Source organism: Pristiophorus japonicus, unplaced genomic scaffold, assembly GCF_044704955.1.
Source record: "Pristiophorus japonicus isolate sPriJap1 unplaced genomic scaffold, sPriJap1.hap1 HAP1_SCAFFOLD_291, whole genome shotgun sequence".
Classification (NCBI taxonomy): domain Eukaryota; kingdom Metazoa; phylum Chordata; class Chondrichthyes; family Pristiophoridae; genus Pristiophorus; species Pristiophorus japonicus.
The window spans coordinates 25375-43820 of NW_027252680.1; the positions used below are offsets into that span (position 1 = coordinate 25375).

At 43.9% G+C, this 18446-nt stretch overlaps 1 protein-coding gene across 1 annotated transcript; it reads left to right on the top strand.

Annotated features, from left to right (window-relative positions):
- The first annotated feature begins 8202 nt into the window (after nt 1-8202).
- On the top strand, nt 8203-17957 carry LOC139248757 (probable G-protein coupled receptor 139). Its single transcript, XM_070872179.1, has 3 exons — nt 8203-8302; nt 16450-17342; nt 17859-17957. Exons 1-3 carry the CDS (start codon nt 8203-8205, stop codon nt 17955-17957), a joined length of 1092 nt encoding a protein of 363 aa, XP_070728280.1.
- The last annotated feature ends 489 nt before the right edge of the window (nt 17958-18446 follow it).

Genomic DNA, 18446 nt, shown 5'->3' on the forward strand with positions numbered 1-18446 from the left:
CTCTCTCCCTGTTTCTGCCTTGCTCTATCTCTCTCTATCTCTCTGCCTATCAGTCTCTATCTTTTTCTCTCTCTCTGACTCTAACTCTCAGTCTCTTTTGTCTTTCTTTCTCTCTCTCTCTTTCTCTCTCTGTCTCTATCTGTCTTACTCCCTCTGTCTCTTTCTCTATGTCTCTCTCTTCCTCTCTCTTTGTGCCTCTCTCTCTCTCGATTGCTGTCACTCGCAATCTTTTGTCTCTCTCTCTCTCTTCTCTCTCTCTCTCTTTCTCTCTCCCGTTCTCTCTAACATGTGTCCTGGTGTAAAATGGTCACCACACATCTCATGTAAAATGGCTGCTCAATCTCACCCAAACTAATCCCACTGCCCCGCTCTCTCCCCATAGTCCTGTATCAATCCCGAAACGAATCCCTCTACCCCGCTCTCTCCCCATAGAACTGTATCAATCCCCAAACTAATCCCACTGCCCCGCTCTCTCCCCATAGTCCTGTATCAATCCCCAAACTAATCCCACTTCCCCGCTCTCTCCCCATAGTCCTCAATGTATCCCAAACTAATCCCACTGCCCCGCTCTCTCCCCATAGTCCTGTATCAATACCAAACTAATCACACTGCCCCGCTCTCTCCCCATAGTCCTGTATCAATCCCAAACTAATCCACTGCCCCGCTCTCTCCCCATAGTCCTGTATCAATCCCCAAACTAATCCCACTTCCCCGCTCTCTCCCCATAGTCCTCAATGAATCCCAAACTAATCCCACTGCCTCGCTCTCTCCCCATAGTCCTGTATCAATACCAAACTAATCACACTGCCCCGCTCTTCTCCCCATAGTCCTGTATCAATCCCAAACTAATCCCACTGCCCCACTCTCTCCCCATAGTCCTGTATCAATCCCCAATCTAATCCCACTGCCCCGCTCTCTCCCCATAGCACTGTATCAATCCCAAACTAATCCCACTGCCCCGCACTCTCCCCATAGTCCTGTATCAATCACCAAACTAATCCCACTGCCCCTCTCTCTCCCCATAGTCCTGTATCAATCCCCAAACTAATCCCACCTGCCCCGTTCTCTCCCCATAGTCCTGTATCTATCCCCAAACTAATCTCTCCGCACCGATCTCGCCCCACAGTCCTGTATCAATCCCAAACTAATCTCACTGCCCCGCTATCTCCCCATAGCCCTGTATCAATCCCAAACTAATCTCACTGCCCCGCTCTCTCCCCATACCCCTATATCAATCCTCAAACCAATCCCACTGCCCAGCTCTCTCCCCATAGTCCTGTATCAATCCCCAAACTAATCCCACTGCCCCACTCTCTCCCCATAGCCCTGTATCAATCCAAATCAAATCCCACTGCCCCGTTCTCTCCCCATAGCCATGTATCAATGTACAAACTAATCCCTCTGCCCCGCTCTCGCCCCATAGTCCTGTATCAATTCCAAACTAATCTCACTGCCTCGCTCTCTCCCCATAGCCCTGTATCTATCCCAAACTAATCTGACTGCCCCTCTCTCTCCCCATAGCCCTGTATCAATCCCCAAACTAATCCCACTGCCCCGCTCTCCCCCCATAGTCCTGTATCAATCCCCAAACTAATCCCACTGCCCCGTTCTCTCCCTATAGCCCTGTATCAATCCCCAAACTAACCCCTCTGCCCCGCTCTCGCCTCAGAGTCCTGTATCAATCCCAAACTAATCTCACTGCCCCGCTCTCTCCCCATAGCCCTGTATCAATCCCAAACTAATCTCACTGCCCCGCTCTTTCCCCATAGCCCTGTTTCAATCCCGAACCAGTCCCACTGCCCCGCTCCCTCTCACTCTATGTATCTCTCCCTCTCTCTCTCCCTCTCTGTCTCTCTCTCTCCGTCTCTGTTTCTCTCCCTCTCTCTCTTTACCTCTCTGTCTCTCTCTCACTCTCTGTCTCTCGCCCTCTCTCTTCCAACCTCCATGTCTCTCTCTCACTCTCTGTCTCTCTCCCTCTCTCCCTCTCCCTCTCTGTCTTGCTCTCACTCTGTGTCTCTCTCTCTCTGTCTTTCTCTCTCTAACTTTTTGTCTCTCTCTGTCTCCCTCTCTCTATGTCTGTCTGTCTCTCTGTCTCTCTCTCTCTGCCCACATCATCCGTGACCTGACAATGACTTGACCCCGCGCGGATAGGGTCAGGAGCATAGGCCAGAGGTCGGGAGATAGAAAATGTAATCCCAAATGACACGTTGAAAATCCCAGTGAGACTGTAAATAAACCGATACAAATATAAAATGTGAGAAGACTTTAATAAAAAGTAAACACCGACAGCAGCTCCATCCCCGCCTTTTCTCATCACTGCCCCGCTCCTTTGTATTAAAAAGCAGCAATAAGTTGTGCTCTAAAGTGAGCACATTGCTCAGGTATCAGCACCACGCACCACTGGTGATGGGAAATACACAAACTATCTCTCTTCACAGAGACCCGGAGTTTGTAAACCTTCGCTTTAAAGGGCTGAATGTTCACATTTCCTCCGTGCGGGCTGTACAACTGGAGCCGATCCCCTAACACCCGAGTTGTGGGAGGTAAAAGTGAGAATTCACCCCAGAGTGTTTAACCGTCCCTTGCAGCCCATTGTAGACCACTGACGGCCAGGAGATGGGAATAGTGAGCTGGGCAAAGGTCTGCAAAGTTTTACAGTACAATATCACCAGCTGCTGGTGTACATCAGTACTGCAGTAATAACAACATTGGAGAAACATTCGCCTCATTTCACAATTCAGACATGGCCTTTCTTTAGAACTGAGAGATAATTGGATCAGAGAGAAGGTCAAATAAAAAGGGGCCTTGAAAGCTGCCATTAAATCCCCTCATCTTTCTGAGTACATAACTCACTCAGAGAATTGTGAACCTGCGGAATTCTCTGCCGGACTTAATAACTGAGTGAATCCCTTCCTACACTCAGAGAGGTGAACGGTCTCTCCCCAGTGTGAACTCGCTTGTGTATCAGCAGGTGGGATAACTGAGTGAATCCCTTCCCACACTCAGAGACGTGAAAGGTCTTTTCCCGGTGTGAACTCGCTGGTGTATCAGCAGGTGGGATAACTGAGTGAATCCCTTCCCACACACAGAGAGGTGAATGGTCTCTCCCTAGTGTGAACTCGCTGGTGTATCAGCAGGTAGGATAACTGAGTGAATCACTTCCCACACTCAGAGAGGTGAACAGCCTCTCCCCAGTGTGGCCTCGCTGGTGTATCAGCAGGTAGGATAACTGATTGAATCACTTCCCACACTCAGAGAGGTGAACAGCCTCTCCCCAGTGTGACCTCGCTAGTGTATCAGTAGGTGGGATAACTGAGTGACTCCCTTCCCACAGAGAGGTGAACGGCCTCTCCCCAGTGTGAACTCACTGGTGTATCAGTCGGTGGGATAACTGAGTGAATCCCTTCCCACACTCAGAGAGGTGAACTGTCTCTCTCCAGTGTGAACTCACTGGTGTATCAGTCGGTGGGATAACTGAGTGAATCGCTTCCCACACACAGAGAGGTGAGCGGACTCTCCCCAGTGTGAACTCACTTGTGTATCAGCAGGTGGGATAACTGAGTGAAACCCTTCCCACACTCAGAGAGGTGAACAGCCTCTCCCCAGTGTGAACTCACTGGTGTATCAGTCGGTGGGATAACTGAGTGAATCCCTTCCCACAGTCAGAAAGGTGAACAGCCTCTCCCCAGTGTGAACTCGCTGGTGTATCAAAAGGTGGGATAACTGAGTGAATCCCTTCCCACACTCAGAGAGGTGAACGGTGTCTCCCCAGTGTGAACTCGCTGGTGTATCAGCAGGTAGGATAACTGAGTGGATCCCTTCCCACACTCAGATAGGTGAACGGCCTCTCCGCTGTGTGAACTCGCCGATGTGTTTCCAGCTGGGACGTGTAGTGGAAACGTTTCCCACAGTCCCCACATTTACAGGTTTTTTTCTCCAGTGTGACTGCGCTTATGTCTCTCCAGGTTGGATGATCGGCTGAATCTTTGCCCACACACACAGCACCTGTACAGTTTATCCCCGCTGTGAACAGTGTATTTTGCTTCCATGGTCAAAGGCCGTAGATATTCAGGTCCCGATGAAACGAGTGACTCCATCAGATCTGAATGTGATGTTTATTTCGAGCCTCTGGTCAACAACTCTTCCTCATTTAATACCCTGAAAAGTAAACTTCTGTAAAGTAATGTGAAAGAATAACAATAGAACATAAGAAATAGGAGCAGGAGTAGGCCATATGGCCCCTCGAGCCTGCTCCACCATTCAATAAGATCATGGCTGATCAGATCATGGACTCAGCTCCACTTCGCTGCCCACTCCCCATAAACCTTTACTCCCATAATCGCTCAAAAATCTGTCTATCTCCGCCTTAAATATATTCAATGTCCCGGCTTCCACAGCTCTCTGGGACAGGGAAATCCACAGCTTTACAAATCTCTGAGAAAAAATTCCTCCTCATCTCAGTTTTAAATGGGCGACCCCTTACTCTGAAATTATGCCCCCTGGTTTTAATTTCCCCTATGAGTGGGAACATCCTCTCTGCATCTATCATTTTACCCACTATCGATGTCAGGCTGACCGGTCTATAATTCCCTGTTTTCTCTCTCCCTCCTTTTTTAAAAAGTGGGGTTACATTGGCTACCCTCCACTCCATAGGAACTGATCCAGAGTCAATGGAATGTTGGAAAATGACTGTCAACGCATCCACTATTTCCAAGGCCACCTACATAAGTACTCTGGGATGAAGTCCATCAGGCCCTGGGGATTTATCGGCCTTCAATCCCATCAATTTCCCCAACACAATTTCCCGGCTAATAAGGATTTCCCTCAGTTCCTCCTCCTTTCTAGACCCCCCGACCCCTTTTATAACCGGAAGGTTGTTCGTGTCCTCCTTCGTGAATACCGAACCAAAGTACTTGTTCAATTGGTCCGCCATTTCTTTGTTCCCCGTTATGACTTCCCCTGATTCTGACTGCAGGGGACCTACGTTTGTCTTTACTAACATTTTTCTCTTTACATATCTATAGAAACTTTTGCAATCCGTCTTAATGTTCCCTGCAAGCTTCTTCTCATACTCCATTTTCCCTGCCCTAATCAAACCCTTTGTCCTCCTCTGCTGAGTTCTAAATTTCTCCCAGTCCCCAAGTTCCTGTGGAATTCTGTACCACAGAAAGTTGTTGAGGCCAATTCACTAAATATATTCAAAAAGGAGTTAGATGAGGTCCTTACTGCTAGGGGGATCAAGGGGTATGGCGAGAAAGCAGGAATGGGGTACTGAAGTTGAATGTTCAGCCATGAACTCATTGAATGGCGGTGCAGGCTAGAAGGGCCGAATGGCCTACTCCTGCACCTATTTTCTATGTTTCTATGTTTCTATGTTTCTATGTCAAGCCCCCTCAGTATCTTTTATGTTTCAATAAGATCACCTCTCATTCTTCTTAACTCCAATGTGTATAGGCCCAAACTTCTCAAACCTTTCTTCATAAGTCAACCCCCTCAGCTCAGGAATCAACCTCGTGAACCTTCTCTGAACTGCCCCCAATGTAAGTATATCCTTCCTTAAATTCAGAGACCAAAACTGCACGCAGTACTCCAGGTGTGGCCTCATCAATACTCTGTCCAGTTGTAGCAGGACTTCTCTGCTTTTATACTCTATTCCCCTTGCAATTCCAGCTTCTCCAATCTATCCAGATAACTGAAGTCCCTCATCCCTGGAATCATTCTCGTAAATCTTTCCTGCACGCTCTCGCAGGCCTTCATATTCTCCCTAAACTGCGTTGCCCACAATTGGGCATAATCCTCCAGTTGAGGCCGAACCAATGCTTTGTGCAGGTTCATCATAATAGCCACACTTTTGTACTCTATACTTCTATTTATGAACAGAGATACTGTCTGGAACAGTGGTTCTCAAACTTTTTGTGTTCGCGGCACATTTTCAAATACTAGGATTTTTGGTGGCACACGTGAAGGGATTAAAAGGTGAACACAGGTTAAATAAAAGCAAGTTTCAGAAAATTTATAAAACATTTTATTAATCACACTATATGAAGATATTCAACATTGTACACATGTATATTATTAATTATTTTTCATTCTGAAAGTAACAATAACATAATAATATATAATAATAATTCCTCACGTTAATTATAGATTAATTAGAATTTTAACGTGATACTTGAGCCTGACTTTTTTTAGTTATGTCACAAGTATTAGGGCGTATAACCGATAAGGCAACTCTCATTTCGTGTTCAAGTTCACCAAGTATTTCCCATGTTTTTACATTTGATGCTTCTAAGATTTGAGAACCCTAATTCACACAGATATGATGTTGAAAACTGCATCAGAATTATCAAGGCTTTTTTTGATATTACAGGATATTCTTCTTCAATAGAAATCCAGAACGCATCAAGAGACATATCTGAATGTTTCATTTTAAGACGACGGTCTGTAGAACTAGAAGTCAATTCTTCTTCATGCAATGTAAGATCAAAATCTGACATACTAATTGGAGAAAATGGATTTCTTACCCACTCACACTTCTCTACATCCAAAGATGGAAAATATTTTTTGAAATTTTATTCCAGTGATGCCAAATGCTCTATCACTATAGGAGCAACCTTTTTAATACTGTGATTTGGTATCAAAGTGAACATTTCAAGATTGTTTTCTGTTGCTCTCTTTTTCCAGATATAATTTTTTCCTGAAAAGCTAATAGCTTGTCTGCAGAGGTGAGAATGTTTACATTTGGCCCTTGCATACTGGTATTAACACTGTTAAAACAATTATATATACCTGCCAAATATGGTAACTTAGCACACCACATTTCACTCTTAAGGTATTTGCAAAAGGTATCGTTTCCTTCTCTTTCAAAAATACTGAGAATTCTTCTTTTCAGTTCAAATACACGACATAAGACATTTCCCTTTGAAAGTCATCTTACCTCTGAATGCAAAAGTAAACATTCGTGCTGTGCATCCATAGCTTTGCAGAGCTGTTTAAACAAGCGAGTTTTTGAAGCACTTGATTTTATACAATTTACAATATTAACAACTTGATCTAACAAGATTTTAATTGTAGTGGTAATGTCTTTGCAACAAGTGCTTCTCTATGCAAAAAGCAATGGGTGAATAATATATTTGGATTATTTTTTTTGCGAGGGTAATGAATCCTTTGACATGTCCCACCATAGATGGAGACCGTCCGTGCAGATTCCAACACACGAGTCCCAGGAAATTTTGAAGTCTTCTAAATATGAATTCACAGAATCAAACATGTCTTGACCTCTAGTATTTTCTGGAAGTTCTCTCCAGCACAGAAATTGGTGCAATATCTCGTTTTCATTAATGAAGTGAACAAATGATAATAATTGTGCTTTACCAATAATGTCGACCGACTCGTCGATTTGCAAAGCAAAATTCGAGTTTGTAAGTTTCTGGGATACATTTTCTTCAATGTTAGATGACACATCATTGATCCTTCTCCGAATTGTGTCGTCAGACAGCGGAATTTTAGCAATTTCTTGTTGCGCTTCATCACCAAGCATTATTTTGACAATTTTACGATATGCAGGCAAAATAAGTGAGTGAGCTATAGTATGAGACTGCATTTTCTGCACTATTAATTCAGCAACTTTTTACACTATCAGTAACATTCATTTTTCTGCAAGGTGCTGGTGCAATGCCCGACCCCTTCCGTGCTAAAGACATATATTTCTGATTCAATTGCCAACCAGAACTCCCACAGTGAGACGGATGAGTGACGAACGCCCGGAGTGGTGTAAACATTGAAACATCTTTCAGAATTCGGGGAATTCAGTTGGTGCATCGACAGGATTTAACCGTCTCACATACCAGGAGGAAAACTGGAGCTGCTTCTGTTAAATGTGGTGCAGCATTGCCGGCAGGGCCCGGCTTTCTGTACATTGTTAGTTAGAAATGTGAGCAAAATATCACTCCAATCTTTGGGTGGTTTCACGACAAACACTTGTATTATTAGTTTGGATATAATCAGTGCAGCACAAACATTACTGTGAAGGGTGTTGACGTGCTGCCAAATGACTGGAAGTAATATCAATGCTCCTGATCTTTCATGGTCCCACGGGAAATCTCCCGCAATTATAATTACATTTTTCTCATCAGCTCTCATCTCACAGTCAGTTGGAGCCCTGTGTTCAGTGCCAAGAGTCATCATCACTTCTCGGACAGAATGAGAGTTCAGTTTGTTGCCTATCCATTTTCCTGGTTACCGCCAGTTATACAGGCGGTAATGATTTACTATCCGATTATAGCAGCCGTGGGAATCTCCGGTAAGTGATTAAATTCCGTTACTAACGTCGTGAATAAAGTTGGGATTAACTTTATTCTTGCTCTTATTTCAGTAATTATATTTTTAAACTATTCTTCTCAATTCAATTAAAAGGCTGAAAGTCAGTGACTGTATTTCCCGCTCTACCTTTTTAAGTGACTGATCATTTGATGCCTTTTTAATTTTCATTAACCCTCATAAAATCTTCACATTATTTCCCCATGTAATGTCTTTCAAACTGGTTCCGTTTTATCTGAGATGTGTGATTCAATGGATTATTTTAATTGCATTTTTCCGTGCCTGCTCTCCTTTCCCGTAACACTCGGTAATATCTGACAGATTATATTTTACTGAACATTCAGCATGTTGTAAAATGCTCCATTTACTCCTGCTGTGGAGATGGACACTGACAGCCGATCATGGACATATACCTGGGAATTCGGACAGTCAGGACCGGGATTTGTTCAGTCCCGTTAATCAGAATCTACCCGCTGTTCTCGGTCTGGTTCCAGCAAAGTGCCGGATATTATTCCTGGTGATCACAATCCATGCCGAGTGTGGGGTTGTGCTCCATGCAGGAACACAGACTCTCTCCCTCATCCTCGCCACTGACCGGTCACCAGCCTGTTCTCAGACTCGCCTTCACCCTCCCGGCGGAGATTGTTCTACCTTCAGCCGGTGGGAGGCAGCTGGTTTCTGTCACATCCATTCCTGCAGCGGTACAGGTCAGACCGGGAATCCGTGCTGTGAGAGAACGATTGGAACAAGGCAGCGGCGCTCTATGCAGCTGTCCTGGGTATGTCCACATTTAAAAACCCGCTTTAGATTCAATACCTGCATTTTAACCAAAGCACCGTCTCCATGCCGGGTCATGGTCCCTTTATATTAATCGCACACATTTATTGTTCAGACCAAACGCTTGCAGGGTGATAGAACATCGACTGTACCCTCAGTAAGTCTGTCCGCTCGGTTATCCACACACATTCACTTTAATTTTGCTTCAGATACTGAGAGATAGAGGAATTTCTATTCACCTTTAACCACCCGGTCTCCATATCCCTTTATCGTCTCTTCCTCCAGCCACGGACCCAATCTACTTTGAATTCTGACAGTTTCTGCCTCAACCTCGATCCATGTAACTGAACGCCACCGCCTCCCCAATCCCTGTAAAAAAAAGCTTCTCCCGCTCTCTCTTGTCTCTGTTCCATTGTCTTCTATTTCATCTACTTTCTGCAGCTCCTCATTCTGCAACACACATCTACTGGAATCAGTCTGCTTCTATCTACCTTCTTCCATCCTGTCAATAATTTTGAACACATCTGTCATATCGCCCTGTAATCTGTGTCTGTATTACATTCCTCTACCTCACATTTACAGGTTATGTGGCAGAGCCCAGGGTATCGAACCAGTGTGTTTTATCACCCATTGTACCACTGACTAACTTTCCCACTTCAGTTGGGAGACTGAAATCTCACATTCCGTCTCCTGTGTTCCCATCACCTTGTACTAATAAATTGCATTGCATGTTTATGTTTGAAGAAATATGGTCAGCATTAAAGTCCAATATTATGGCTGTTTTCTTTTTAACACTCTGCAGAGTCTGTTTGAAGAGGTTACTCAATGAGAACAGATTGAAGTGAGTTGTCTCACTGTCCCGCAGACTCTCACAAATCTCAGGATCAATGCAGCCTAATGCTCCTACTGCAAGTTTCGCCCCTGTAGTACTAAGAGTATCTCTGACTATATGAGCTCACATGGTCCGTTGTAACATGTGCCGCACCAAGAGTCCCCATCATTTCTCAGAGATCAATACAGTTTGACTTATTGTATTACCATTTGTGGTGTTCCAGTTCTCGGCTTGGTAATTGGTGTTCCCGGTGAGGTGCTTAGTTTGTGAAGCAAAAGCGCCAAATTGTTATTTCCATTCAATATTGTGTCAGCTGCGGTAATTTTAACAATAAATATGATCAGTACTCGGTGCATTGGAATGTCTGTTCCCATCGTCTCAAATTGTATTACAGTGTCAGTTAAGGCCCTGCTTTGATAATGTTTTTCAGTTATTATTCGTAAAAATGGGAACCCACGGAATTGGCGGTAATCTTACGACTTGGTTCGATAGTTGGTTGCATGGAAGGAACCACAGAATAGACTTAAATGTTGACCGAATTTTGGCTTTTACACAAGGGGGAAGATATTTACAACTGAGGAAGTGCTTTTCTCGCTGTACAGAGATTTGGTCAGATCTCATTTCGAATATATACGTTGAGTTTTGTGCAGCATATCGCATGATATATGGATTGGCCTTCGAGGGGTTTCAGCGCAAGTTAACCAGACTGATACCACGGTTTAAAGTATTCAAATATGAGAAAAGGCTGCATAACCTTGCCTTGTATTCCATTGTGTTTAGAAGGGTGAAGCGTGATATAACCGAGCTATTTAAATAGATAAAGGTGTTCGATAGTGTAGGCACAGAAACTGCTTCCTATGGCGGTGTAATCTAAACCAGAAGGCATTATCTTAAAATTGGAGCTCGGCCATTTAGGAGTGACATCAGTAAACACTTTCTCACACAAAGTTTAGTCGAAATTTACACTCGTTCTCCCAAAATCCTGTCAATTAATGGTCAGTTGTAAATTTTACAGACTCTGATCGATAGATTTGTTAAGGTCAGGGTATCAAGGGATATGGAACCAAGACGGTAATTGGAGTGAGGGTGCCGATCACCCATGGTCTACTGGAATGGTGGAAAAGGCTTGTGGGGCAGAATGATCTAATCCTGCGTTCCTATACGTCAAGCACCAGAGTCATTTCTGCAATGAGATTTCCGGTAATCGCAGGTCCAATTTCAGTGTATCTGAATGTTCTACAGGAAAAAATGTCCGATGATATTATTGCAGCCCATAGAGATTCCAGCACTCATTTTAACAGGTTACCGATTGTATAAATCCGTGTCTCGCTGTATTACCTGGAGGGCCTGGTCATTGCTCTGTCGGTCCTGAGGTGATTATTTGTCAGGTTTGGGTCACTATCGGAAATTCCGAGAATATCTGTCCTCCATTCCCTCCAATCTTTGTGAGATGTTTATTGATATTACAATGTTTTTGAATCTCCGACTCAAAATCTAACATTGTTTTTCATGGAATGTCTCGGAGCAATGCGGTTCTAAGTGAGAATGAGCCCAGTATTCACACAGTGGGATGTCGTTAGAGTGTGGAATTGTTTCAATTAATCGTTAGCAGCGTCAGGAACCCCTCGCAAATGTTCTCCTCTTTGCATGCTCTGGGTAACTTCTCTACCTGGCCTTTAAATGTAACAGCCGGGGCTCCCATCTGAATCAGAAGTTTTTGGGTTTGATACCCTGTCGAAAATCTAGTCTGACATTCGCATGGCATTCCCATGGCAGTTTTTCCGAATAACGCAAACCTTAGCCAACTTTACCAACCAGATGTTGTGTTTGTGGACCTTGATGTAGTATATATATACATTCAGTTACATTACAAGGTATGTTACGACGTTGCAGAAACCATCTTCTGACAAACAGTGAAAGGCCACATTAACTTTGCTGGAGTGTAAAATACACGTGTTTTATTTCACGCCATTTCGGACAAATACGGTTGTGTTTTAAGGAAATCCTGAAACCATAGTGGTGATGTATTTATTCAGAGCTGAATTCGTGCACCAAGCACAGTTATGGTCCGTAGCCACAAATTTCATTTTTAAATATTTGCAATCAGTTGTACACACATGTAATGATTATATTTGTGACATTGCACTGGCAGTGGAACCGGTGACTGAAGGGATGGAGGGCTTGGAAAATAGAAATATTAAGACACAGTAATAATGATATATTGATTTGTAACTGGCAACAGTGGTGGTTGGATTCAGTGAGAGAAGGACATTGTTTCCATTTTTGTCCTCTCATTATATAGCAGCTTCTATTAGAAACAAGAATAATTGTCAAATCGTTTTGTTACGAGAATATTTGTTAATCAGGTATCACCAATATTTAAACTGTGACCCTGTTTAAGCAGAGGAGATAATGAATGAATTGACAATGACATTTCTGCAGCCACCAATCTCCCCCAATATCCCCTCACCATAACCTTTGATGCCCTATTTCATATTAAAACAATCAATCTCTCTCACCCTGGCCTTTCCCCTGGTACAGCCCTCATTCTCGCTCACTCAAGTACAAGGGCCGCAGACTTGTACGGATGTGTCGGACAACTGATTTAACCATTCTACGCCAGATTTGGCTAGACTGCATAAAGTATTATCGGGCCCTACACGTGTCTGCTAAAACTGCTCACTATTCCAACATCATTCTAGAATGGAAATATAACCCCCGGCTACTATTCTCGACTGTTAACCATCTTGTTAAACTCCTCTCCCCAGTCACCTACACACTCACCTCCATCAACAAGTGTGAGTAGCTCATGGAATTATTTATCTCAAAGATTGAGAACACCCAATCAGCTGCCTCTGCCACTTCTCTTCCTTCCTCTAGCCCAACAGGTCAAACATCATCTAACTTTCCACCCTGCCCGAGCCATGAAGTCGCATCTCTCTCTAGTCTCTCCCTGATCTGCCCCTCTTGACCTCTCCATGCTCATCTTATCCATGAGACCCACTTCCTGCTCACTTGATCTTGACCCTATTCCCACCAAGCTCCTCTCCTTCAAATCTACCGTCATCACCCCTCTGCTCAAAAAACAACCCTTCACCCCACTGGCCTTGCAAGCTACCGCTCTCTCTCCAACCTTAATTTCCACTCCAAAGTCCTTGAACATGTTGTCACCTCCCGGAACTCCATGTTTGAAACCCTTCAGTCTGGTATTGACCATGCCACACTACCGAAACTGCTCTTATCAAAGTCACAAATGGCATCCTTTGTGACATTGACAAAGATAAACTTTCCCTCCTCATCATTCTCGACCAGTCCGCAGCCTTTGATATGGTTGAGTGCTCCATTTTCCACCAATGGCTCTCCAACTGGGTGGGAGTGCACATGCCTGGTTCCATCCGTATCTCCCTAATCGTAGCCAGAACATCACTTGCATTCGCTTCTATTCTCACGATAAATCGTTGCATATCGTGTTCCCCAGGAATTTATCATTGGCCCCCACATGTTCTCCACGATATGATGCCCCTTGCCGACATCATCCGAAAACACAGCTTCAGTTTCCACATGTAGACTGCTGATACCTAGCTCTACCTCACCCCACTTGTCTCGAGGCCTCCAAACTCTCTAAATTGGCAGACTGCTTGTCCGACATTCAGTACTTGTTGAGCAGAAATGTTGTCCAATTAAATATTGGGAATACCGATGGAATTTTCTTTGGGTCCCGCCACAAACTGTGTTCACTAACCAAAGACTCGATCCCTCTCCCGTGTTCTGTCTGTGACTGAACCAGACAGTTCGCAATCTAGCTATCATATTAGAACGGGAAATAATATTCTGGCCATATATCTGCAGCATATATAAATCCACCTGTTTCCACCTCCATAACATTGCCCGTCTCCGCCCCTGCCTCAGTTCCTCTGCTGCTGAAACCTCCATCCATGCCTTAATTACCTCTAGTTTGTACAGCTCCAACACACTCCTGGCTGACCTTCTACATTCTACCCTATGTAAACTTGAGGTCATTCAAAACTCGCCAGTGCATGTCCAATCTCGCACGAAATCCCACCTGTGCTCGCTGAGCCACATTGATCCCGGTTCAACAATACCTCGATTCCAAAATTATCCTTCTTTGTACAAATCCCTCCATGGCCTCGTCCCTCGCTATCTCTGTAATCTGCTTTAGCATCGCAACCTCCCAAGATGTCTGCGCTCCTCAAATTCTACCCTCTTGTGCATCCCTGATTATAACTGCTCAACCATTGGTGGCCGTGCCTTCAGCTGTCCGAGCCCTGAGCTCTTGAACAGCCTCCCTAAATCCTCACCGCCTCTATACCTCCCTTTCTTCCTTGAAGACAGTGCTTATAACCTACCTCTGACCAAACTTTTGGTAATCGGTCCTAATTTATTCTTATGTGGCTCGGTGCCAAATTTATTTGTTATGTCTTATAACACTCCTGTGAAGCACCTCGGGAAGTTTTATAAAGGCGCTATATAAGTAGAAATTATTGTTGTTGTTGTAATAATATTCCAATTGTTGAATTAATTAAGTGATTTGACAAATACTGAACAGGAGACATGATTTTACCAACTTTTATGAGGTTGTATAGTTCAGATACATAAATTACTGACAGATTTGGCCGTTTGCAATGTCCAGTCGGAAATATTATCTCCTCATATCTTCGCCATTATTTCATGCAGCTCACCAGCTAACAACTCTGTGGAGCACCGTCACCACACGGACTGCAGCGGTTCAAGAAGGCCCACCTCCGTCTTGTAAACAGCACAGGACGGCCCATTTCTTGTGTTTGATTCAGAGTTACTGTGTCCATTTTTCTCTGTAGATTTCTATTATACTTCTGTATCCATGGTAACCACACCCCCCCACCCCACATACCACACACTCATACTTAACTATATTAATATTATATACCCATGTGATTTAATTTCCAGCTAAGACTGTATTGTCCAAACACAGTTGAACGGGAATGCAGTTAATTATTTCTACTCCAGCCGCGTTATCTTTTTCAGGACATCTTTTCAGTGCCGATGTTTCTTTTGTATATGTAGTCTTTCTCTCGCTCTCTGTCTGTCTCTATTTTTTTACAAATGAACACATGGAGCTCTTTACCTATATCAAGTTGGAACAACTGCTTTGTATCACACTATCCTGCACAGCAAAGGAATCCGAAACAAACACTTCTGAGCATATCTTACATTGTTGATAGATTGCGCTGGAAGCTCAGGTATATATAATGTCCCACATCCGCTGGGATGTATTTTCCGCCAGTCTTTCTCACCAGAGACAGATTCTCCATATTGCTATGTGCCGGATTAATATTAAAGATGGATTCTGCCAATTCAGAGTTTAGACTTCACCACGGAGCTTTTCTGAAGCTCAATCTCGGCAGGTATCTCCTGGGCTGGACTACAGCCTCTATTGTCACTTGTACTGTATCTTTGCTTCGGTCTGGAGATCGCCACCCACAGCTCCCTCTGAAGTTTGCTCCATTATTAGAGGCGTCAAAAGCGAGGAGAAGATTATGCCCCTTGTGCCATTGTGTACTTTGGAATGTATATTTTTCCTAGGATTACAGAAGAAGGTGCAAGATAAGGTTGTTTGTTCATGATCACATCTGAACTTCTCCCCCTTGTGGTTATTGTTAGAATTTGTCCAGATGGGGGTTGCACTGTCCAAGGCACCAATGCAAAGACCTGCGACTTCCGGCCAAGAAGTCAGTTGATCAGATTAAATGTTTATCTGGTGGATTATAAACGTAACTGTTGTAACTTGGTTGAGTTGAAACATATCAACTCCCCTATTATCGTGGTGTTTGACAGTAGTTTGTCCAAAGGTCTTTAATCCTAGAAACAGTCTGCGAATACAACATGAGAACTCTGAGCCATTTCGTGCCCACACCTTGTATCCGCTCCCCTTTCCTGCCCACGGAACCAAATCCCGCACTTTGTCTCACCCTCGGTTGTTCCCCTTTAGCATTCACTGCATTTCGGTCTGGGGGCATTCTCAGCTCTGCCCAAACATCTCCCAATTGAGAATTGACCATTCACGACTTATTTTCAATTAGTTTTCTGTTCATTTCTTCTTCCGTCACTGAACTGCTACTTTTCGCAATTATCCATAACTCCTTCTCACACTGTCCATTTATTTATACATTTAAATGGCCAGTAGTTTACTCGGATCTCCGGTGGATTTCTGCACCACTTTCTACGAAGTTGCAGTGGCAGAAGGGTAACAGCTCCGAGGAAATTTCCAGAGTCTATATGTCTATTCTATACTCTTTGTGAATCGTTTATTTTCGGGTATTTAACGCACACTCATAGATATTTAACATTGCAATTGTATGTTAAAATCCTGTTCTGCTAGACAATTCTAGCAGCGGTAAAGAGTTCAGTTCCAGTCCCCAGATCCTGCAGTAAAGTACATTTCACACCAAATCCTGTGTAACTGGCTCCCTTGCTGTAACCTGACGCCTGATTCCCTGGTTCTGTTTGTTTCACTTTTACAGCTAATGTGGTGACGATTGTGATCCTGTCCCGGGGAAAGTGCGGTCTCTCCAGATGTATCACTCGCTACCTGGTGGCCATGTCAGCGGCGGATCTACTGATCATTATCACTGATGTGATACTGGTTCGGATTAATGATTATTATTTCCCGACTACCTTCCTGTACATCACACCTGTGTGTTCTTTCCTCATAGCGCTGATTCGTGCAGTCACCGATATTTCTGTCTGGTTCACAATCGCTTTCACTTTCGATCGTTTTGTTACCATTTGTTGCCAGAAGCTGAGGACTAAATATTGCATCGAAAAAACTGCATCCCTGGTTATAGGAACCGTGTGCCTGCTGTTCTGTATAAAAAACATCCCCTGGTTCTTTACTTTTGAACCCAACTATACAATCGACAATGTACCCTGGTTGTGTAATGTAAAACCCGAGTATTACACTGTAACTGCTTGGGTAACATTTGGCTGGATTAACCGTTGTTTAACCCCACTGCTCCCAATATTCCTGATATTGCTGCTCAATGCTCTGACTGTAGAATACATTTTGGCGGCCAACAGAGTCCGCAGGAGGCTGAGGGGCAGCAAGAAAGATGAGAATCACAATGATCCGGAGATGGAGAACCGAAGGAAATCCATCATCTTACTCTTCACTATATCCGGTAACTTCATACTGCTCTGGGCAACCTATGTGATATTTTTCTTATTAATGCGAATTACAAACCAGTATTATTATACAGGTTACAATGATCCGATGCTTATTGCAGACTATACCAGCTATATGCTGCTGCTTTTGAGCTGCTGTACAAACACGTGTATTTATGCAGTAACCCAGAGTAAATTCAGAGATGAGCTGAAAAATGGGTTGAAGTATCCTCTGAGAATAATATTTAATTTAGTTCAGGAAAGAAAAGTTCAGAGCAATTCCCAACATTAGATCTGCATTACATCACATATCGTATCCTGAGTTATATTTTACCTGAACCTCAGCAGGCTACAACTCAGGCCCAGGCTTCTTCAGACATAACACTGGGCAATATCTGACAAGGCCTACGGTTTCCTATGTAAGTGTCTGTGAACAAGGTAGAAGACCATTATGTAGACAGTGGTTTATAATAGCAGTAGCAGTTTAATTGGATTAAATCATGCTCCTGGACACAAAGAGATACAAGTCCCAGCATTGAGGTTTCGGATGTTGTGACCATGGAATGTTTATTGCCGGATGAACATCAGAACACGTGGGTTATCCCAGGGTAGTGTAAAAGGAGAATACACCTTTCGATTTAATAGCTGAAGAATATCAGGAAGTGAATGATAACTGTGTTGGTTTTTGTGTGTGGAAATACCTGGAGAATAATAAACAGATCATTATATCAATCAGCATGAATTGTCTTTGAAAGTTTACATTCTCCAGTTCACGAACAGCTTCTCCATCACCTGCGGCTCTGTGGAATTTATTGGAACTGAAGTGATGTTCATTGTGGACCTGATTCCATTGTCCTGGTGTCTGTGAACGGTGGTGTTTCCAGCAGTGAGTCCCCTTTCCCACTGTCTATGTACAATGGTGTTTGCAGAGTAGCAACACCACTGGCAATGAGAACCAGTAGCACAGTGTGTGAACAGCTGCAGACTCTTCTCAGGAAGAAATGACCCAGGTGGCCATTACCTGCTGTCAGACATCTGTGACCACAAGTCAGATTGGGCACCGTGACAGCAATGTGATTCTAACCTTGTGAACAGTAAAATAGTGTCGCTTTCATTTAGCTCTCCTTCACCGAAAACATACTGAGGCTCACTTTCTGCAGGAAAACCCCGCCATTGTCCTAACTCATGCACTGCATATCCGGTATCAGGGTCCAGTGATCCAGACCCAGCTGAAGTGTGTGTGAATGTAAGGCTCACTGTGTGAGGGACCAGCCTCAGGGTCCAGTGATCCAGACCCAGCTGAAGAGTGTGTGAATGTGAGGCTCAGTGTTTGAGGGACCAGCCTCAGGGTCCAGTG